This window comes from Cervus canadensis, chromosome 31 (assembly GCF_019320065.1).
Source record: "Cervus canadensis isolate Bull #8, Minnesota chromosome 31, ASM1932006v1, whole genome shotgun sequence".
Classification (NCBI taxonomy): Eukaryota; Metazoa; Chordata; class Mammalia; order Artiodactyla; family Cervidae; genus Cervus; species Cervus canadensis.
Genome location: NC_057416.1, coordinates 18267211 through 18290327, shown reverse-complemented (window position 1 = coordinate 18290327; position 23117 = coordinate 18267211). Strand labels below are relative to the sequence as shown.

The window sequence follows — 23117 nt, the reverse complement described above, 5'->3', positions numbered from 1 at the left end:
TAAAAATTATTTTTAAGAAGTCAAGAGGCAAAAAGAACTGAGCAGAGTTGCTGACATTGTGAGAATGTTGCATTGTGGAATGAGACTGCAGCCCAGTAAACCCATATTTGTATTCTAGATCTCTTTAAATATGTCAGAACCTTGGCATGTATAGCAATTCCAAACGTATTTTCCTTTCTTAAAAGGACACACAGAAAGAGGTTGGGAAATACTCATATAGCAGCTATTGATGGGACTTTACTCCCTGCAACTATCTGATTCTGGAATGACCTACATTTTCAGGTTTTCCAGATTTCCCTACTCTCTTAAAGATACTCGGAGTGGAAGCAAAACTCAAGGGTTGAATGAAAAGGGTTCCCTGTTGCTTGGATCTCACATTCATCTCTTAGGCTTGCTTCACTATCCTTTCATTCAGCCAAAAATATTCAACTGGAAACTATCAACTAAAGCCTCATCTCCAAACAGATTCTATTGATATTTTTTAAAATTATGAATCACAGCTTCCTTAAATTTTGGGAGCATAACAGTAATGAGGATAAAGATAGTGGAGACTGATACATTTTGCTGGCATGAGAAAGAAAAAAAATCTTCTGTTTGTGTGTGATCTGAATATTCCCAGCATTTAATATTGTGATTTTCTGGGCAAAGTGGGTGAATGATAGAGCTCTTCTGGTTTTGTGGAAGATTGTCTTATATGTGATAGATAGTTACATTGGTTGACGTCGTATTACCTGCTACTCAGAATTAAACATTCCATATAGGAGTACAAGGGGAAGGGGAGAGAAAGAGGAATTGCAGTTGTTAATGCAAAAATAGATTTGTTGTACACAGTGAACCTTTAAATTTAAGAGTTTACCAAATCAATATTTATTTGATCTGAGTAATGGATATGTAATGCTGTAATTGGACTCATTGTAAAAGACCCTGTTGCTGGGAAAGGTTGAAGGCAGGAGGAGAAGGGGATGACAGAGGATAAGATGGTTGGATGGCATCACTGGCTCAATGGACATGAGTTTGAGTAAACTCCAGGAGACGGTGAAGGACAGGGAAGCTGGCGTGCTGCAGTCTGTGGAGTCGCAACAAGTCAGACATGACTGAGCGACTGAACAACAAGACTGCAATACCCCATCTATATCATGAGGATATACCTTGTGGGTTTCTTCCCTAGTCACTGTGAACTTACATGATTATCACTCTTTTGGAAGGTGAGGCATGGGAGGTTTATGGCAAGGTGGACTTTGGTATAAAATAACTACCTAATATCTGACTATTGGTTTATACCTATGCAGAAAATTATGAGAAACTTAGTCATAAAAAAAGAAATTGTATCTTTAAATAATAGAACCTGAGTTGGCAGACCAAGTAATTTAGCTAACACCCTTTTAACTAAACCTGATTCCCCACATTTCTGAATCATTCTGAATCATGTGTCCTCTGTTTAAAATGACAGTAACCTGACACCTTTCTTGGAAGGCAGCTGCTGATGTGTTGGAACACTGTTAGGTAGGGTGTGCTGCCTGGAATTGGGTGGTGTCTTACTCTTTTTACTGTTGCTGTTTAGTCACCCAGGCATGACTGACTCTTTGTGACCCCGTGGCCTATCGCATGCTAGGCTACCCTGTCCGTCACCATCTCCTGGAGTTCACTGAAGCTCATGTCTGTTGAGTCGATGATGCTGTTCAGCCATCTCATCCTCTGTCGCCCCTTTCTCCTCTTGCCTTCAGTCTTGTCAGCATCAGGGTCTTTTCCAGTGAGTTGGCTCTTCCTATCAGGCGGCCAAAGTGTTGGAGCTTCAGCTTTAGCATCAGTCCTTCCAACAAATATTCAGGGTTGATTTCCTTTAGAATTGACTGGTTTGATCTCCTTGCTGTCCAAAGGACTCTCAAGAGTCTTCTCCAGCACCACAGTTTGAAAGCATCAACTCTTAGGCACCTTCTTTATGGTCCAACTCTCAAACATCTGTACATGACTACTGGAAAAACCTATATGAAAACTTAAAATGCTATGGCTGATTCATATCAATGTATGACAAAACCCACTGGAAAAAAAAAAAAAGAAAACTTAAAATGATGTATTAAGTAAGAATTATAGTATCTCTGCTTGTTTCTCCCTTTCCATGCCTTCAAACAGATTCCTTCTGTGGACTGAGAAAATAATGTTGACTTCTACCGAATTATACCAATTTATTTCCAGGCACAAAATGAGACCACAGAAGAACTTCTGGTAATAGGAGAGAAAGGTCTCTGATATTATCAGAAGCCATTTGAAATAAAATCTAAGCAAAATGAAAACATGAAAGATGTGATTTGCAGGGCCTAAGACTTTATTTGTTCTGGGATATGTTTTGAATTCAGACATATGAGAAGAACTAAGGATCTGAGATATTTGAGAACCCAAGAGATGGATAAGGAATGAACTAGATAAATTGCAAAATGAATACAGTGTTTCAGAAAATGTTGCATGTTCTTATAAAAATCGTAAAATTTGCAGGAAGCCTTCTTTTATGAGATTGTTGGAAATTTTTGTAGCTAGAAGTAATGAGTTTTAATATATGTTAGAATTTAAATACAGACATAAGTTATGATACATCTCTGGTTCAATGGTCCTTGCAAAATCTCCCCAGTGCTTAAATTTTAATAACTATTACACTTTCAATCTTAAGGTAGTAGTGGTTCATGAATTTGGAAGGTTAAACACTACTGGAGATGAGATGAGGTTTTTAAAATTCCAAAGCCTGCCAGATACAGTTTTGATATCTGGGTGCTGCCCTTCATCATGGGCTGGGTCTTAGATGGTCTGCCAGGATCCTGGGAGCAGCTGGAATCTTGCATTTTTTCATATAGAAGTGGTTATGTGGCAGAGAAAGAAAAGGGCATGAGCTTTGGAGCTATGCAGAACTTGGCCTCATATCTAGCTCTGCGATTTTGAGCAAGTTGCTTAACACCTCTGAGCCTCAGTCTCACCACCTGCGAATGGGACAGCGGTTCCTCTGAGGTGGTTGTGAGGATTAAATAATGTATGTCAAGTGCCCAGAACATAATAGAGCAATGAGTGACCCCAGTGATTACTTTTTATTTTCATTTCCCAGAGCCTGTGGTAAATGGCCTTGCTTATAAATGAAGTTCTCTTTCAATGGGTTTTTTTTTTTTTTTCTCTCCAGAGAATAGTCTCGAGTGTTTACTCCTTTTTTTTTCTTTTTCCCCTGCAAGGGGAAAACTAAACTAAAGGAGCAGTATCCCATAGCTCTGTCGTTCTGAGGTTCTCTTCAGCAAGCTATCTTGAGCTGCATGATGTAACTGTTAGCTAACCTTGGCTTTTAACCAAGCCATGGCGACAAGTTTCTTTCCTTAAGGCATGCTCTAGATAGTATTTCATCTCAGTTTAGAATGTGTGCTTCATAACTGGACTATTTATTGGCAGGGAACTGCCCGGGCTTCACTAGCAGGACACGTTGGTGAGCTCTTTGCTCGTCCAAGCACTGCCTCCTCGGTCCAGGAGACAGCGAGCATGGAAACCCTGAGCTCCGGCAGAAGGACACGCTTCACACTTGTCTCCTTAGATGGCACAGAGCCGCCAAAACGTCAGCAGCAGTAACAAAGCAGAAACATTGTGAGACTTTATTCCTTTGCTTCTGAAAGGCTCACGCCTATAGTACATCTTACTGTGGAGAGTCAGACTTGATTTTGTGGCCTGACTTTGTTACATGCCAGCTGATATTTCACCTCTGTTAACTTTGGTTTTCTCGACAGAAATGACTTTCACCTCAGAAAATTAAACATATTTTAGCATCTTTTTCAGTTCAGGCATGTGTGGTAATTCCCAAAGGGGTTATGTGATGAAACACAGAACAAAGTTTCTGCCTTGCAGGCTTATCACATGCATATGTGTTGGGGAATGGGGTGATAAGCCAAATACATGTAATGCGCCAATCAGGGCACAGATGATGAATGCCATCCAGAGACATGGATGTGTCAACAGACCATAACGGGCTTTTGAAAGAGGGGTCTCTTCTGCTTGAGGGAATCATGAGGAAGTTTTATGAGGAAGGCAGGATTTGAAAAGGATCTTGAGAAAGGAGTAAAGGGATATGTATTGGGTTGGCCAAAAATGTTCATTCAGGATTTTCATAAGATGTTACAGAAAAATCCAAACAGACTTTTTAACCAACCCGATACAAACAGAGATTGAGGCTTGAAAGGCATTCTTGATGGGGAAACAGAGTGAGCAAAGAACTCTGAAAAGTGGGAGATCTCTTGGCAAAAAAACACACACTTCTCTTTGACCAAAGTAAGATAGAATGTAAGGGAATGGGAGGGGGGCAAGAAGGGAAAGAGAAGAGGAATAATAGGAATAGCTCACATTTATTGAGCACCTCCTGTGTGTCAGGCACTGTTTTAAGCACTTTACTTGCCTTAACTGATTTAATCCTAAAGAAGAGAAGGATGGAAACACAGGTTGGGTCATAGTTTGGACTGTGGATGATGAGATAAAGAGTTTGTAATTTGGTTGGTCTAGTCGAAGCTATGGTTTTTCCAGTGGTCATGTATGGATGTGAGAGTTGGACTGTGAAGAAAGCTGAGTGCCAAAGAATTGATGCTTTTGAACTGTGGTGTTGGAGAAGACTCTTGAGAGTCCCTTGGACTGCAAGGAGATTCAACCAGTCCATCCTAAAGGAGATCAGTCCTGGGTGTTCATTGGAAGGACTGCTGCTGAAGCTGAAACTCCAGTACTTTGGCCACCTCATGCAAAGAGTTGACTCATTGGAAAAGACCGTGATGCTTGGAGGGATTGGGGGCAGGAGGAGAAAGGGATGACAGAGGACGAGATGGTTGGATGGCATCACCAACTCGATGGACATGAGTTTGAGTAAACTCTGGGAGTTTGTGATGGACAGGGAGGCTTGGCATGCTGTGACTCATGGGGTCGCAAAGAGTTGGACACAACTGAGCGACTGAACTGAACTGAACTGAATTTGGTTGGAAGTGAGGTGTCTGAATTGCAGGAAGGAATAATTGAGCTCCTGTGAAGTGAGAACTATGAATGAACTGAGGTTATAGCAATAAGAAGGGTGTTCACAGAAATTTTTAATTGAGGTAACCAAGCGTGTTAGAAGTCCCCCACTACAAAAAGAAATGAAGTCGCCATAGGCAGTAGTGTTAGTGTTTTCTTATTTGTAAATTCCAGGTCTTTGAAAAAAGAGGATATATATTTGGTAGAGTATTATGTTTATTTTATACTCCATGGTTGATTTGTGACCACAGAAATGCTATATAAAAATTTAAAATATCTTCAAAGCAAATCAATTGTTACCTGTTTTAAGGTTACTTAAATTTTTAACCTGGAGTCAAAATGAATGTTACCGAAATGACCCGCTATAAACCTATTTCAGGCTTAGCATTTTTTAGATACAATTTGAGTTCGAAAGAAAACACATAGTACCATGATGGTATTTACTCTTACTAGTTTGTTGACATTATTGATTAGGCTAATATATGCCAGATAACTATATTTTCCCCCTCTTTATCTTTTTTGTACTCCTTGAGATTTTTACAGTCCTTCCCTTCTAGGAAAAACATACTCCAAATATGAAATTGTATCATTTTGATGAGAGGGAGGTCAAAAACATATTTACACTTCAGAAAAAATGCAGAGAAGTCCTTATAGAATTTAGGCAAGATCTGACTTGCTTTCTGTTTCTCCCCACACACAGAAGAACTTGCGGCTGGCCCGTGTTTGTTCTCTGTGATTGACGGGAAAGGGGCTGTGTAGGGCTGGAAATAATTCACACCAGATTAATTTGGCAGGATGCGGATCATTTCTCCATGTTTCACTCTAGCACACTGTTTCCCTCCTGTTAGCTTGTCAGCTTCTTGGTTAAGGACTCACACGGAGGGGTTTCTGCTGTCAGACCCCCACAGAATCGCCGCCCATCCAGGGGCCCAGGACCCTGGGCCGGACCTGCTCGCTGAGAACACAGCCCAGAGGTGACGCCAGTGGGACGAGGGGTCCCTCCGGCAGCACGGCTCTCGTTTCCAGAGGGTGCGGGGAGACGCTTGGCTGAGGAGGAAGGCTCGAGAAGCCTTGAAGAAAGCCTGGCTTTTTTACTTTGTGTCCCTGCCCAGAATGATGCAGGGGCTAATGGGTAGCCGGTTAAGAAAGGACAAAATGAAACCCACATATGAGGATGCGTTTCTTAGTGCTTTCATCTGCCCCCTTTCTGCTGGGGCCTTCTTTCAGGAGATAGGACCCAGTGGCCATGCTCAGGGAAATTGCGTTTGGGATTCCTTTTAACTGAAGCCACAGAATATCACTGAGACTGTGCCCTGAAGACTGTTGTGGTGGTAGCAACACAACCTCTTAGGCAAGGGGATGCAAAGGATCCAGGGTCTGCCGGGGCCCCGAGAGGTGAGAAGCCTTGCTGGCCGCAGAGAAGCAGGGCTGGGCCTGGGTGCTGGGCCTGAGTGCTGTCTGCGCTGCTTTGCCACCCTGGTAGCTGGTCAGGAGGGGGCAGGATCCTTCCTCTGTCCTACCGTATTTTCTCAGATGTTTGTCTGCAACACCTCCTATGGTTACCTGGGCACACATGTGATGGGCGCGCACACGGACACCTGAGATAGAGCCTGGGTTCTCAGCTTCGCAGAGCCCAGTGTGCGACCAGGAACAAGGTCTTAGCGTACGTGTTCAGTCGTCCTGCGCTTACTTGGCCGTGTACAGCGGTAACACTTTTTTGGAAGTGGAAAAATTACCAAAAATTATTGATTGGGGCAAGGATCAAAGATGACTCAGAAGTAGACTCTCCCCGCACCTAGATAAAGTTGTGTCCCAGCATGGAACCATGTTTCTGTGTACTCCCCGCCCCCGCATTTTTGCTCCATTTATGCTGTGATCCTTTCAGCCCACCAGAGAAGTTTGCTTTAATTTTTCAAGCTGAATAGTATCCTTCACCGAGTGCTTTCAATGTGCTAGGCCCTTGGTCTGCCCCATTAGAAATAATATTTTGGTTAGAAGCATTTCTCTATTTGAGGAAAAAGGAGGTGTTTAGAAGTCTTTTTAAAAGCCAAATAAACAGGCTCTAGAATATGAAACAAGAAAGTGGCCAAAAATTGCGATTTAGTTATTAGTATTTGTTGCATTTTTTTTTCAGATGCCTCAGTAAATTATCTTTACGCCCACAGAAAGCTGTCCTAGAAAAAGGACACTACACAGATATGAGTTTGGAGAACTGTAGGCGTGTGGCAAGTCCAGAGGAAGGCGGAAGTGATAATCCAGAAGGATTTGTTTGCCAGATTTGACTCGTCAATGAACTGCTTACCTTCTAATGATCATGGTAGAATCCTGCGTTCTGTGTGCTCTGGGAGGGACTGAGTGCATGTGAGCTTGTGTTCAGAGGACATCAAGCAATTGGTTGGTGTGAGGGCTGAAGATGATGAAACATTTCGCTGGTTGCAAACAGCGACCTTCCCGCAAGCAGGATTCGTTGAAACCTTCCTGTGAAAGATTCTTAAACAAACTTGGTCTTTGTTGACGTTAGATAAATAAAATAGAGAAGCTGAGTAGTAAGAGTTTAGGGCATTCGAGAATTTGCACAAGCTCTGCTTTTTTGGTAATATTCATAAAATGTGTGTCTTTTGGTGACATGGAAATCATTTGCTTAAACCTTAGAACGTTTCCTAATGACCATCTAGCAGACTCAGTCTATGTATTTAAAAATACTCAAGAGAAAATATGAAAATAATTTCATGGACTGTGCTGCTCAATTGCTCAGACATGTCTGACTCTTTGTGACCCCCTGGACTGTAGCCTGCCAGGCTCCTCTGTCCATGGGATTTTCCAAGTAAGAATACTGGAGTGGGTTGCTGTTTCTTTCTCCGGGTGATCTTCCTGACCCAGGGATCGAACCTATGTCTCCTGCATTGGCAGGTGGGTTCTTTACCTCTGAGCCACCTGGGGTGTCCCATGGCCTGTGTGTAACCCTAACAGGTAATCCTGTTTAGAAAGAAGACAGTGCAAGTAGAGTTGGCCCTCTACACTTATGGATGCTGAACCCAAGAACAGGGACCCTGTGAATATGCAGGGTGGGTTATGGGACTCGTGTATCTGTGGATTTGGGTAGCTGTGGCTGGCCCTGGAGCCAGTCCCCTGAGGATACCTGTGGACAACTGTACAATCAGAATCCTAGTCAGAAGTACTCAGTGTGAGGACCGAGAATGGCAGGCACCAGGAAGGCTCATGGTGATTGTCACCGGAATTCGAGGGGCTCAGGCTTCAAAGATGTGGGAACAACGTATGAATCTGTGAAAAAGAGCACGGGAACATTTGAGCTGAATCTTTATGAAGTATTTAATCAGGAAGGAGAAGAAAAGCAGACCTTGGAATGGTAGCGGTAGATGAAGGCAGAGGTGCTTTTGTGTTTAGGAGAAAGTTGGCTCTCTGAGAAGAAAAGAAGATAGAACAGATACCCAAAAGGGAGGCTGAGGCCCAAATGGGTAAGAAAGAATGCAGCTGCTTTAATCTAGCTCACAAAACAACAACAACAAAAAGTAGCTCACAGTTTCAGACCTGGATGAAGTACATCTTGCAATATTAAAATAATTTGTGGATATGAGTCTGGAGTGAACATCTGTCATCTTGGAGGCGCCCTGTACTACACGAAAGGGAGCACAGAAAGGAAAGAAGCAGTGACCCTTGTCTTCAAAACAGAGACCAGTGCAGATCCTAGAAACCACAAATCAGGGAGCTGGATACAGTTCATCAGCGAAATTCTAGGACTGTGTGGTTCATTCTTGGGAAAAAAGTGACCACTTCCCACAAGGCATCGTGAGTTCACCAAGAACAGTTATGCCTAACAAACTCCATACCCACTTTTTAACCTGTTACGAGAATGGTGGATTTTAAAAGTTTAAGCATGATAATTCGCATTTTGGCAAAGCATTTAATATCATGTGTTGTGATAACCTTGGGCTAAGCTGGAGAGAAATGTGGGTCTCTAGTTGTTTGCACAATATACTGAAATTGTTGATGAATGGGTCGATAATGGCTTGGAGGGACATTGGTGGTGGCGTGCCATGGTACTCTGTCCTTCACCCTCTCACATTTTTATCATTTGCTTGGATCAGGATAGGAGTCATGCTGGTTAAATTTGCAGTGACATGAAGATAGGTAAGATGCTTGATACTCTGATGGATAGATTTGTGTTAGATAGAATCCCAAATAATATGAAACTTAAAGTTCTGAACTGAGGCTTGAAAATAATCAGTGAAACAAAATGGAATCATGAAGACAGTCTATGTAGATGTCTGAGAAAAAAAGACCTGAAGCTTTTAGCTGACTGCAAACAAAGGATGGGGCATTCATTCAGTGAACATGTGTGTACTGACAGCTGTCCTCTGTTCCTCACTGGGAGTACACTGGGAATGCAGCAAATCGATAAAATACAGACCCTGCTTTCCAGAAACTTAGTGTAAAGGAATGTATTGGTTTCTGAGGGTTGCTGTTAAAAAGTACCACAAACTAGGTGGCTTAAAATAACAAAAAATGGGGATTTCCCTGGTGGTCCAGTGGTTAAGGCTCAGCGACTCCAGTGCAGGGGACCTGGGTTCGATCCCTGGTCAGGGAACTAGATCCTGCATGCTGCAACCAAGACCCAGCATAGCCAAGTTAAAACACAAAACAAGAAATAACAAAAAATGTCTTGGCTCAGATTTCTGGAAACTGAAAGCCCAACTCGAGGAGGCAGCAGGGCCGTGCTTCTCTGAAACCTGGAGGGAAGAACCCCTCTCTGCCGCCTGTGGCTTCTGGTGCTGGCCGTCAGTCTTTGGTGTGTCTAGGCTTGCAGCTCCATCACTCCAGTTTCGGCCTCTGTGATCACATGGCATTCTTCCCGTGCATTTGTGTCTTCACACAGCATTTTCTTCTTATAAGGACACCTCTGATATTGGGTTAAGACTCACCCTAATGACTTCACCTGAGTCTGATAACATTAGTGAAGACCCTGTTTTCAAATAAAGTCACCAAATAAGGGACAAGGGTTTAGGACTTCAACGTATCTTTTTTTTTTTTTTTTCCCCTCTCTTTTTAATAGATTAAGCACAGTTCAACCCATCACAAGGAGTAAAACATATCCATCCAAGCAGTTGCATAGAATTATGAGGAAGAAAAAGTGCCGCAAAGATAGAGTGCTGTGAGCACAGGCGATAGGGTGACCTAATTTAGCTTGCCGGAGGATGTCAGGGAGGACTGGGAGCTCTCTGGGCAAAGAGGAGAAAGAGTAAGTTCATGGAAAGAAGAGACAGCAATGCAGAAAGCCTGGAGCAGTAAGAGGCACAGAGTTCTGGGGAAATTAAAACTCAGTGCAGAGCAAGGGTGTAAAGAGGCAGTGGGAGATGTGCTGAGAGACACCAAGGGGCCAGGCCCAGAGGAGCTCTGTGCATTGTGTTGGCATGGTGGAGGTAACTATTAAAACAAGAAGAATAAGTATATAGAGTGGAGGAAGATAGTAAATGAGACTCTGGGCTTGCTTGACTGAATGCGGACTGCTTTGTCTTGTTTGGAGGGCCGTATTTTAAGTAAGTGTTTATCAGTGTGAATGTTGTGCTTTGAATTAATGTATTTATCCACATAGACAAAATCCCTGGGATGATAGCCATTTGGAATTAGTTGAACCAAAAGACTTTCTGCCTTTATTCTTCGGACAGAGTTAGACCAGTGGGTAGGAGTTTCAGGAGGGCTCCGTGAAAGGGAGGTCTTCCAGCAGTGGGAGCCACACAGGTTGAGAGCAGGAGCCTTGAGAATTATTTGCCCGAGGAGGACGGCCGAGACACACGGGATGCTGCAGCAAAGGGGAGGAGGAGACTCTTTTCCTCTAAGGGTCTCTCTGCAGGAAGCCAGCCTTATCTGAGGATAAGAGGAAACCCAGTGAAGTATCCACTAGGGGTTCAAATGTGATGTTCAGATTTCCAAAGTACATTTCCTTGTACTTTATAATTAAAATTTTAAGAGCATTAAAAGGGCTTTAAAATTAAATGTTACTGGGAGATTATTAAATAACTGAATTCATTTAAAATATCTTTGTAACACAGTGTTGTATCTCAGTTATTTGTTGTTCACTCGTAAAGTCATGTCCGACTCTGTGTGACTCCATGGACTGCAGCACACTGCAGCTCCTCTGTCCTGCACCATCTCCTGGAGTTTGTTCATGTCCATTGAGTCAGTGATGATATCTAACCATCTCATCCTCTGTCTCCCTCTTGTCCTCTTGTGCTCAGTCTTTTCCAGCATCAAGATCTTTTCCAATTTTATGTGTGTGTGTGTATCAGTTATATCCCAAAGAAAAATTGGCAGAATTGTTTAGATGCATTTGCCTTTCCCGACCCTCTGCTATTATTGCAACAGTTATCCTTCAGATGTGTTCCTTTTATAGCTGAGTAATATTCCATTGTGTATATGTACCACAACTTTCTTATCCATTTGTCTGCTGATGGACATCTAGGTTGCTTCCATGTCCTAGCTACAAAAGTATATTTAACAGGAATTTCCACTTTCACTTGCATCTCTTGAAGGACATCCAACTCACGTTCCACATTAGCACTTCTCACAATCTCTCCTTCCTTTCCTCCCCATTTTCCCTGCTGCCAGGTGGATTTTCTCTAGGCTGTAGGCTCTTTCCTTACCCCCAGCCCTTTATTACATAGATCAGCCTGCTTCTTAGCTTTAAATTTGCCAAGTGTTTGGTGGATTTTTTCCTTCCTTGGGTCAAAAGGAAAGCTCAGGAGCGGGCAGATGAGGCAGAAAAGACCCTTCCTGCTGCCTGTGCAATAGCTCAGAAGGCCCAGGAATGGAACCCTCCCCAGGGAGCAAGGGAGCGACCAGAAATAATCTTGTCACCTATGTGTGGATGAGAGGGCAGTGTTCTAGGCCAGTCGGTGGACAAATTGGCTTACAGTATTCATGTGGAGGCTGGACGAGGCTAAGACGAAGGAAGGTAGGCTGAGAGCAGAGGACAGGGGTGATTTTGAAACACAGGCTAGAGCATATGAGTTGGAAAAGTTGGCAGGAGGCTGAGATGATAGATTAGGTACAATAGGTTCTAAGCGTTAAAATTCAGCTCATTTCGACCCAGAGGGATAGGGTAGGGAGGGAGGTGGGAGGGGAGGGGGAGGTTCAGGAAGGGGGGGACATGTGTATAGCTGTGGTCGATTCATGTTGATGTATGGCAAAAGCCATCATAATATTGTGAAGTAATTATCCTCCAATTAAAATAAATACATTTTAAAAAATTCAGTTAATTCTTCATATTTCATAATTCTCTTGTTACTTAGGAGTCTGCTGATACTTATAAACGTTTCCAAGCACATTTTAAAATTATGGACACTAAACTCTGTTTGACCAAAATAATTCATCTACAAGTCTCTGCAAGGCATGGTTTCATTTAAAGTCAGGATTGGGAAATAACAGTGTTATGTTGTTTCTGAAATATTTTTGAAGTAGTCTCAGGCACGGCAGGAATCAGAGCCCCATATCAGCTATTTCTCTTTGCATCTTGGTGCCGAATACTCTGAAGGTCAGATGAAACAACTCTTTGCAAAGAAGCAGCAGGAGTGTGAGGTGAAGGGTGTTGTTTCTCTTTCTCCTTGTTGCATTCTTCTTATTTTAGTACTTCAAGGGCACCATTGCCAGATTGTGGTACAGAGCCATTTTCAAGTTATTTTCCTTCTTAAAATTCTTCTTCGTTTGTGTACTCTTAACTTGAGTCTTAGAGGCTTTGAATCCTGATGATGAAGGGCTGGCACCGTTGTAATTACTTTCTCTGAGCACATAATAGAAGTGTTTTATTCAGATTTATTTGAAGCCAACATGAACTCCCAAACCTCTCAGCCAATAACAGTGTTTCAACCCTCTGCCAGGATGCTAAGGATAAAAATCTCTGGTGATACATTGTTTCTGTATTTTAAAGAGTACAAAATCAGAACATGCTTTTCGAAGTTAAAAATATAGTTTCAAAAATTTTCGAGAATGACTTAAGAACAGAACCATAAACAATGAGTACACCCAACATGGTATCCATCGAAATTTCTTGAACTTGAATTAAAAACGAATGTGAATTCCGGTTGAATTCCTTTTCTGCCACAGTTTGATGGAAGGAATTTGGGGTAGTATTGAAACAAAAGTAGCTGAGTTCTAACAACTAAATTAGGCTTTTTTTGAGGAGGATGAGGGGTAAGTGAATTGAGAGGAATTCTGTGGCTGTTTGGAAAGAGACCAATTAGAAGAAATCAGAGTGTTCTAAAGGGCTTCTCAGTCCTTTGCCTTCAGACAAAAAGAGCTTTCTTGTACTTTTAACACACCTCCTAGCCCATGAATATGCTTCTAGCATTTTTAATCTGAAATTCAGCTACTAATCCAGAAATAAGTCAAAATAAACTTGTTGAACAATGGCTCTTAGTCGGCAGAAGTGTGGGTTCGTCCAGGTCATCTGGATTTGCTTGGCATCCTTGAGTTGATTCTAATTTGTGTAGACAGTGGATTAAAATTGGAATTAAGGTAATTGTGAGCATTTCTTTCTTTTCAAAACATTTTGTTTGTGTTTATTAAAGGGTTGTTTTTGAGAAGTAATGCTGAATGAATCACCTTCCTGTACAGGTGAGCAGCTGGGATGCCTGGTACTACAGCTGACAGCCACCATCAAATTCAGTAGCATTTAGGAGGATCACTGAATTGTGGCAGAATTTGATCAATAGTCAAAGATTTACAGGCTTCAACGTCAGCAGTCTGGAGAGCACATTCATCTCGAATACCTTGTTCTGTTGAAACGTCACGCCCAGAATTCCTGTGTTTAGTTTTCTGACAGTTCAAAGAGATTGGCATGGAAATACATTGTAGACGCATATATTTAAAGGTACTCTTTTTTTTTTTGGATTTAGAATGGCAGTGCGAGTTTTAAATGGTGAAAACAAAAAACTGTCCATGTATAAAGTTACACGGAAGTCATTCTGGCATTTTTTGTTCATCCCTTTTTGTGTTATCTTTAAACTATGCACCATATAAGGTTTGGATTTTGGAGCTTGCAAATAAAATAAGAGCTCAAAGGTTAGTCGCCTAACCTAGAAACTTGTCTGCTCTGTTGCTTCCCATTCTCCTTCTTGATGCTTGAGATGGAGATGCCTTTTCTCCTAATTGCAGCCTTTCAACCCAACACTACTCTCAGTTTTCCACCTCTCAAGAAATGTGCTTTATCCATTCTCCTCCCTCTGGATTTCAAGCTCTCTTTCTCTTCTGGCTCTTTCCCATCAGCATCTGAACAGATTAAGTTTCTTCTTTATGAGGATCTCCCTTGATCCCATGGACCCCTCTGGCCATTTGCTTGAAAAATAGGAATCCTTGCTGACCATATTGCTTTCATCTCCTCACTGCTTATCATTTTGCAGCCCCTGCAACCTGGCTTACACCCCATGGCCCACAGAACCCTCACCTGTCAAGGTCACCAAAGACTTCTTTATCAAGATCATATTCTTTCATTCATTTCAGGCACTGTCTGACACTGATGACCACTCCTTCCTTCTTGAAAGCCCACTCCTCTTTTGGGTCGGATCTTCTTTGGTTTCTTCAGCCACTGCTGCCTAGTTTCCTCATGAGCAGTGATGGTGGTGGTTCTTTTTCTTCCCTTTCCCCTTGTCCCTCCCCCGCCCCCACCCATTCCTTAAATGTGTTCGTCTTTGGTGTTTCACTCCCTTCCCTCTCCTGTACTCTCTCTCCATGGGTGATACTGTCAATTTAATTATCATCTCTATGCTGATCCTTCTCAGATCTCCTGCCTTCTGGGCTCTGCTGAGCTTTGCTGAGACCATCCGGCAATTCCACACATTCCTTAAAATCACAGTGGTCAGAAAGCACCTCTGTCTTTGCTTATTCCTCATTTAAATGAAGGACACACAAACCGTCCAGCAGCTCTGAGTCACAGATCCACATAGTCCCCAGCTCCTACATCCTCCACCTCCTCAGTGGCTCTGCAGTCCGTCCATTTCTCTTCATGATGCCACCTTTACCCTGGAGCCCGTCACAGACCCTCTTGCCTAGATCATCCCAGCGGCCCGCTTGCCCTTCCCCTCAACTCCAGTTTTGGTCTTGCTCATCCCTTCCCTATAACACAATCAGAGCACTAGTTGTCAAGTTGTGTATCTGACTTAAAGTTCTTCAGTGCTCTTGTGGTCAAGTCCAAGCTCCCTGCGTGGCCTGGGGACCCCTCCTCCTGTCTAGCTTCCCCCAGCCCCTGAGCTGTGTGTGTGTACAACCGCTCTCTGTGCCTCTGAATTTTCTGTTCCCTCTGCTCAGAGCACTCATCATTGCCCCTACTCCCCTCCAACCTCCTTCCCACCACATCTTCAGATGGCTCCATCCATTTCATCCTTTCAGAGGTCTCAGAGTAGACACAGCTCTCTCCAGGAAAGTACCTGTGACCACCTGAATCCACCCCCTCCATGGCTCCCCTCTCGTTGAGCAGAAGCCTTTGCTTCATGCTGTTGAACTGGCCACTGTCTGCACCGCCCACTCCACTGTAAGTGCCGTGAGGGGAGGAACTGGGGCAGCCTGTTCAGGTGGTTTCACACCTAGCATTGTGCACTGAAGTATTGGGGAACTAATAAGATAGCAGAAGTGCTTTTAGGAAATTTGCATTTTTTAAACAAAAAATAACCCCCTAACATCAACATTAAGGAGAGTGAAAAAGTTGGCTTAAAACTCAGCATTCAAAAAACTAAGATCATGGCATCTGGTCCCATCACTTCATGGTAAATAGATGAGGAAACAATGGAAGCAGTGACAGGTTTTATTTTCTTGGGCTCCAAAATCACTGTGGACTGTGACTGCAGCCATGAAATTAAAAGACACTTGCTCCTTGGAAGAAAAGCTATGACAAACCTAGACAGTGTATTAAAGAACAGAGACATTACTTTGCCATCAAAGGTCTGTCTAGTCAAAGCTGTGGTTTTTCCAGTGGTCATGTATGGATGTGAGAGCTGGGCCATAAAGAAGGCTGCACTCTGAGGAATTGATTCTTTTGCATTGTGGTGTTGAAGAAGACTCTTTAGAGTCCCTTGAACTGCAAGGAGATCAAACCAGTCAGTCCTGAAGGAAATCAGTCCTGACTATTCAGTGGAAAGACTGATGCTGAAGCTGAAGCTCCATTATTTTGGCCACCTAATGAGAAGAGCCAACTCATTGGAAAAGACCCTAATGCTGGGAAAGATTGAAGGCAGGAGGAGAAGGGGATGACAGAGGATGAGATGGTTGGATGGCATCACTGACTTGATGGACTTGAGTTTGAGCGAGCTCCGGGAGTTGGTGAAGGACAGAGGAGCCTGGCGTGCTGCAGTCCGTGGGGTCACAAAGAGTCGGACACAACGGAGGGATTGAATAACAGCAACAGCATTAAGGTCTTAAGACCAAGAAAGCTTGGGAGACTTCTCTTCTGTGATGCAGGAAACTCTAAAACCCTCTTGCGTATGAGAAAATATTTCTGGTGCTTCCGTCATTCTTCCTGCATTCTTCCTTCATTAGGTGAATAATTGGTCTTCTTCTGGTTTACTGCTATAATTTGTTGGTGATCAGAATGTTTTAAACATCTTTGGTAAGTGCTGTAGAGCCCTTGTTTGCTGTTTCTGGGACTGACAAGGTGGAGGATGTTTCTCCCTTAGAAGTGGGCGTTGGAGAAATAGTGGTGACAGGAACCCGAGTTGGATGTATGTCTAAGAATAGACTGTCTGTGCCTCATATAAAGTCACCTTTTTCAGGTAGAGGGTGTATATGTCTGTGGGTATGCGTAAAGAACGGGTCTCACACACATTAAATTCTACGAGCACCTTATTGGAGAAATAGCTCAACAAATTGAAGTTATTCCATCAGGACACCAGCTCTGGGAAAGAAGAGGGATTATAGGAAACCCACTGGAAATGGCAGGAGGTAGTAATTTTGAAGACATGAAATTGGGAATAGCGTTGGTAGAGTCAGCCCAGCTGATACCACCTTGACCTTCATCAGTTGCAGACCTTTGTCAGCAAAGTGATGTCTCTGCTTTTTAATATGCTGTCTAGGTTGGTCATAGCCTTCCTTCCAAGGAGCGAGTATCTTTTAATTTCATGGCTGCAGTCACGATCCACAGTGATTTTGGAGCCCAAGAAAATGATATCTGTCACTGTTCCCACTTTTTCCCCTTCTATTTGCCATGAAGTGAAGGGACTGGATGCCATGATCTTAAGCTTTTTGAATGTCGCCTTTCAAGCCAGCTTTTTCACTCTCTCCTTCACCCTTATCAAGAGGCTTTTCAGTTCCTCTTTGCTTTCTGCCATTAGAATGGTATCATTTGCATATCTGTGGTTGTTGATATTTCTTACAGCAGTCTTGATTCTAGCTTGTGATTCATCCAGCCTGGCATTTCACGTGGTGTATTCTGCATAGAAGTTAAATAGGCAGAGTGACAGTGTACAACCTTGTTCTACTGCTTTCCCAATCTTGAACCAGTCTGTTCTGTGTCTGGTTCTGTCGCTTCTTGACCCGCATACAGATTCCTCAAGAGGCAGGTCAGGGGTCTGGTGTCCCACCTCTTGAGGAGAGTTTCCCACAGTGTGTTGTGGTCCGCAGTCACAGTTTTCATGTAGTCAGTGAAGCAGATGTGTTTCTGGAACTCCCTTGCTTTCTCCATGATCCAGTGGATGTTGGCAATTTGATCTCTGATTCTTCTGTCTCTTCGAAACCCAGCTTGTACATCTGGATGTTTTCAGTTCATGAACTGCTGAAGCTTAGCTTTAAGGCTTTTGAGCATAACCTTACTAGCATGTGAAGTGAACACAACTGTGGTAGTTTGAACATTCTTTGGCATTGCCCTTCCTTAGGATTGGAGTGAAAACTGACCTTTTCTAGTCCTGTGGCCACTGCTGAGTTTTCCAAATTTGCTGACATATTGAGTGCAGCATTTTAACAGCATCATTTTTAGGATTTTAAATAGCTCAACTGGAATTCTAACAACTCCACTAGTTTTGCTGATAGTAATGCCTCCTAAGGCCCACTTGACTTCACACTCCACGATGTGTGGCTCTAAGTGAGTGACCACACTGTTGTGATTCTCTGGGTCATTAAGATCTTTTTTGTATAGTTGTTCTGTATATTCTTGTCACCTCTTCTTAATTTCTTCTGCTTCTGTTAGATCCTTGCTGTTTCTATCATTTCTCATGCCAATCCTTGCATGATATGTTCCCTTGATACCTCCAGTTCTATTGAAGAGATCTCAAGTCTTTCCAGTTCTGTGGTTTTCCTCTATTTCTTTACATTGTTCATTTACGAAGGGCTTCTTCTCTCTCCATGTTATTCTCTGGAACTCTGCATTCAGTTGGGAATACCTTTTTCCTTTACCCTTGCTTTTCACTTCTCTTCTTCCCTCAGATATTTTTAAAGCCTCCTCAGACAGCCACTTTGCCTCCTTGCATTTCTTTTTCTTTGGGATGGTTTTGGTCACCGCCTCCTCTACACTGATAGGAATGTCTGTCCAATAGTTCTTCAGGCACTCTGCTTACCAGATCTAATCCTTTGAATCTACTCATCACCTCTGCTGTATATTCATAGAAGATTTGATTCAGATCATACCTGAATGGCCTAGTAGTGATTTTCTCTACTTTCTTCAACAAACATTAGCTATTTTTATTAGCATAGTACTTCCTAGAGTAGTGATGGGTGTGAAATAACTTTGGAAAGGGTATCTCTCCATATTTGCAATGGCATGTTTAGGGTGACTGGTCTTAGTCGAGGACACTCCTTCAGTGGCTGCTTGGGGAGTGGGAACAGGTGGTACCCTCTGGCATTTGGAGTGATTTATTAGCCCAAGATTGCTCAGCCTTGATGGGACCTAGCATGTGCCTGGGGCTGCAGCGAGCCACCAAGATCCTTGACTGTGAGCAGGGTGTTGACTGGACGATACTCTGTTTATTGAGCTGCTGAACGTTCTGTTCCCTCTTTTCCTTTTTCAAAAAATTTCCCCTCTTCTCCGACCCTAAAGACAAATTTGGTCATAGTTCTTTAAATTGTTCTGTGCTTATGTCAATGAGACAGCTAGGTAAGCCGCATTCATGTAGTTTGGTGTTTAATAAAGCTAAATGGATTGACATGTTTTAAAGCACCAGCTGCCTTTACAAACTAGAATTCCCCATCAACTGTTTGCATCTTGGATGTCCTTAGCAAGATGCTTGTCTGTATCTGGATTCTGTGTCAGAAATTTTGAAGCAGCTTAACTTCTGGGTATTACTGATTTGATGTAAAAGGGGAGAAAACATAAATGTTCTTGCTGTAGTGGTTGTGACTTTGCAGTGGTCTCACTTGTGTCTTTTACTTGTGTGCTGCTGCTGCTGCTAAGTCACTTCAGTCGTGTCCGACTCTGTGCGACCCCATAGACGGCAGCCCACCAGGCTCCCCCGTCCCTGGGATTCTCCAGGCGAGAACACTGGAGTGGGTTGCCATTTCTTTCTCCAATGCATGAAAGTGAAAAGTGAAAGTGAAGTCACTTGGTTGTGTCCGACTCTTAGCGACCTCATGGACTGCAGCCCACCAGGCTCCTCTGTCCATGGGATTTTCCAGGCAAGAGTACTGGAGTGGGGTGCCATTGCCTTCTCCATTTACTTGTGTGCACCTGTATCTAACAAAGCTAGTAGAAGTGATGGAATTCCAGGAGAGCTATTTAATATCCAAATGATGATGCTCTTAAACAGCTGCACTCAATATGTCAGCAAATTTGGAAAACTCAGCAGTGGCCACAGGACTGAAAAAGGTCAGTTTTCATTCCAATCCCAAAGAAGGGCAATGCCAAGGAATGTTCAAACTACCACACAGTTGTACTCATTTCACATGCCAGCAGGTTATGCTCAAAATCTTTCAAGCTAGACTTTAACAGTATATGAACTGAGAACTTCCAGATGTACAAGCTAGATTTAAAAAAGGCAGAGGAACCAGAGGTCAAATTGCCAATATCCATTGGAACATAGAAAAAGCAACGTAATTTTAATTCCAGAGAAACATCTACTTCTGCTTCATTGATGACACTGAAGCATTTGACTGTGTAGATCACAACAAACTGTGGAAAATTCTTAGAGTTGGGAATACCAGACCACCTTACCCTGCCTCCTTAGAAATCTGTATGCAGGTCAAGAAGCAAGAGTTAGAACCAGATGTGGAACAATGGACTGGTTCACAATTGGGGAAGGAGTACGTTAAGGCTGTGTATTGTCGCCCTGCTTATTTAACTTCTGTGTAGAATACATCATGCGAAAAGCCAGGCTGGATGAATCATAAGCTGAATCAAGATTTCTGGAAAAATATCAATAACCTCAGATAACAGATGACACCACCCTTATGGCAGAAAGCAAAGAGGAACTAAAGAGCCTCTTGATCAGGGTGAAAGATGAGAGTGAATATCTGGCTTAAAGGTCAACGTTCAAAAAACTAAGATCCTGGCATCCGTTCCCATCACTTCATGGCAAATAGATGGAGAAACAATGGAAACAGTGACAGATTTTATTTTCTTGGACTCCAAAATCACTGTGGACGGTGACTGCAGCCGTGAAATTAAAAGACGCTTGCTCCTTGGAAAAAAAGCTATGACAAACCTGACAGTATATTAAAAAGCAGACCTTTGCTGACAAAGGTCTGTATAGTCAAATCTATGGTTTTTCCAATAGTCACGTGTGGATGTGAGAGTTGGACCATAAAGAAGGCTGAGCAATGAAAAATGGATGCTTTTGAACTGTGGTGTTGAAGAAGACTCTAGAGAGTCCCTTGGACTGCAAGGAGATCCAACCAGTCCATCCTAAAAGAAATCAGTTCTGAATATTCATTGGAAGGACTGATGCTGAAACTCCAATATTTAGGCCACCAGATGTGAAGAGCCAGCTCATTAGAAAAGACCCTGATGCTGGGAAAGATTGAAGGCAGGAGGAGAAGGGGATGACAGAGGACAAGATGTTTGGATGGCATCACCAGTTCAATGGACATGAGTTTCAGCAAGCTCTGGGAGATGGTGAAGGACAGGGAGCCTGGTGTGCTGTAGTCTTTGGGGTCACAAAGAATCTGACACGACTGAGCAACAGGACAGCAACAACCTATCTGGAGAAAACTTGGAGGAAGATACTGTTTAGAAATTTTTATTTGGAGAAAAGCTAAGTTCTGCACCTAATATAAGTGAAAGAGTATTTTCATTTTCCAGAAAAATAAAGGTTTTAGATTTGAATGCAAAAGTTTGTTGTTTTTTACCTACTAGAGTGAACAGTTACCATTTCTGATTATCTTTATTTTTTAATATTTATTTATTTGACTGAATTAGATCTTAGTTGTGGCATAGGAAATCTTTTGTTGCAGCTTCTGTCTAGTTGTAGCACTCAGGCTTAGCTACCCTGTGGGATGTGGGATCTTAATTCTCCAACCAGGAATCAAACTCAATACTCCTGCATTGAAAGTTGGATTCTTTTTTTTTTTTTTTCCTCATTTATTTTTATTAGTTGGAGGCTAATTACTTTACAATATTGTAGTGGTTTTTGCCATACATTGACATGAATCAGCCATGGATTTACGTGTGTTCCCCATCCTGAACTCCTTCCCACCTCCCTCTCCATCCCATCCCTCTGGGTCTTCCCAGTGCACCAGCCCTGAGCACTTGTCTCATGCATCCAACCTGGACTGGCGATCTGTTTCACACTTCATAATATACATGTTTCAATGCTGTTCTCTCAGATCATCCCACCCTCGCCTTCTCCCATAGAGTCCAAAAGTCTGTTCTATACATCTGTGTCTCTTTTTCTGTCTTGCATATAGGGTTATCGTTACCATCTTTCTAAATTCCATATATATGCGTTAGTATACTGTATTGGTGTTTATCTTTCTGGCTTACTTCACTCTGTATAATGGGCTCCAGTTTTATCTATCTCATTAGAGCTGATTCAAATGTATTCTTTTTTTTTTTTTTTTCAAATGTATTCTTTTTAATGGCTAATATTCCATTGTATATATGTATGAAAGGTGGATTCTTAACCACTCACTGGATGCCCAGGGAAGTCTGATTATCTTTTATCCCGCTTTGTACTTTTGGCATATCTTTATGAGAAATTAATCTCTTAAAAGTAAGAGAAATGAGAGAAAAATTAGTAATTCCATGGTATTATGTCCGTATCTTTTTTCCTCTCTTTAACTAAATTATTTAACCTACAGTAAAATTTAAAAATATTTTTTGCACTTTAAAGTTATAGAAATGTAATTGATGTTGAGTTTGGGGATGGCAAACCTGAAAGCTCTAGTTCAGAGACAACACACGCACACACAATGGGGCGAAGTTCCCGGGCTGACATGGTTTAATTCCTTTTTCACCATCAGGCCAGAAATAGAAAGTACCAATATCTCACCAGGAAACTAGCAACTCAAATGAGGAAGGGAAATTTGGTTCTAATTTGGATGAGCTAATTTGTTGAGGATTTGCTGGAATGCCTGCCCTGCCAGCTTGCCACAGCTACTTTCTCCTCTAAGATTTATTGTCAGGGCCTGTAATACTGATACCAAGGATTAAGTTTGAATTTTTAGCCTTTATGTAGAGGAGGAAAGCAAAGGTTCGTTTCTGTGCAGCTCAGTGCTACATCAAACTTTTGGACCAAAGTGAAAATCCAGGATCGACTTTTGACTGTAATTAGCACATTTTTGAAGGATTTCTGTCGTTAGTTGAAATGAGGTCTGCTCTATGGCATTGTGGTATTATCAGGGTAGGGAATTTACTTGACCTAAAATTCTACATGGTCAAGTTTACAACCTGGATGGAAGAAGTTTGAGAAGCACATAAATAATTCCAAGTTGCTGAGGAAGGAATTTAGCTTTATGGCAAGAATTCATAGGGGCTCCACCAGGGGGTTAGATGTCTTGAAATCGTTATGCTTAGGGTTGGAGATGGGGGTAGGGACTCAGGAAGGTCTGACTTGTATCCTCAGGCTCATTAAATCCAGAGACATTACTGCCGCCTAAGCTGTTGCAGAGCCCTCTAAGCCTTTCCGCTGGCTAGTTAAGTTTTCAGATCTCAGCTAGTATGTGCATATTTTATTCCTCAGTAG

At 42.5% G+C, this 23117-nt stretch overlaps 1 protein-coding gene across 4 annotated transcripts in view; it reads left to right on the top strand.

The window, feature by feature from the left end:
• The window catches only part of SLC7A2 (solute carrier family 7 member 2), a 71877-nt gene that overhangs the window by 13064 nt on the left and 35696 nt on the right, over positions 1 to 23117 (top strand). Inside the window, exon 2 of one of the 4 annotated variants that reach the window (XM_043454191.1) lies at positions 7145 to 7327. The exons of 2 other annotated variants lie outside the window; for them this stretch is intronic. In XM_043454191.1, the coding sequence (XP_043310126.1) occupies positions 7319 to 7327 (9 nt within the window). In that variant the 5' untranslated portion in view covers positions 7145 to 7318. Of the gene's footprint in view, positions 1 to 7144; positions 7328 to 23117 lie in introns of those variants that run through there. One more of the 4 variants, XM_043454192.1, reaches the window with a different exon arrangement.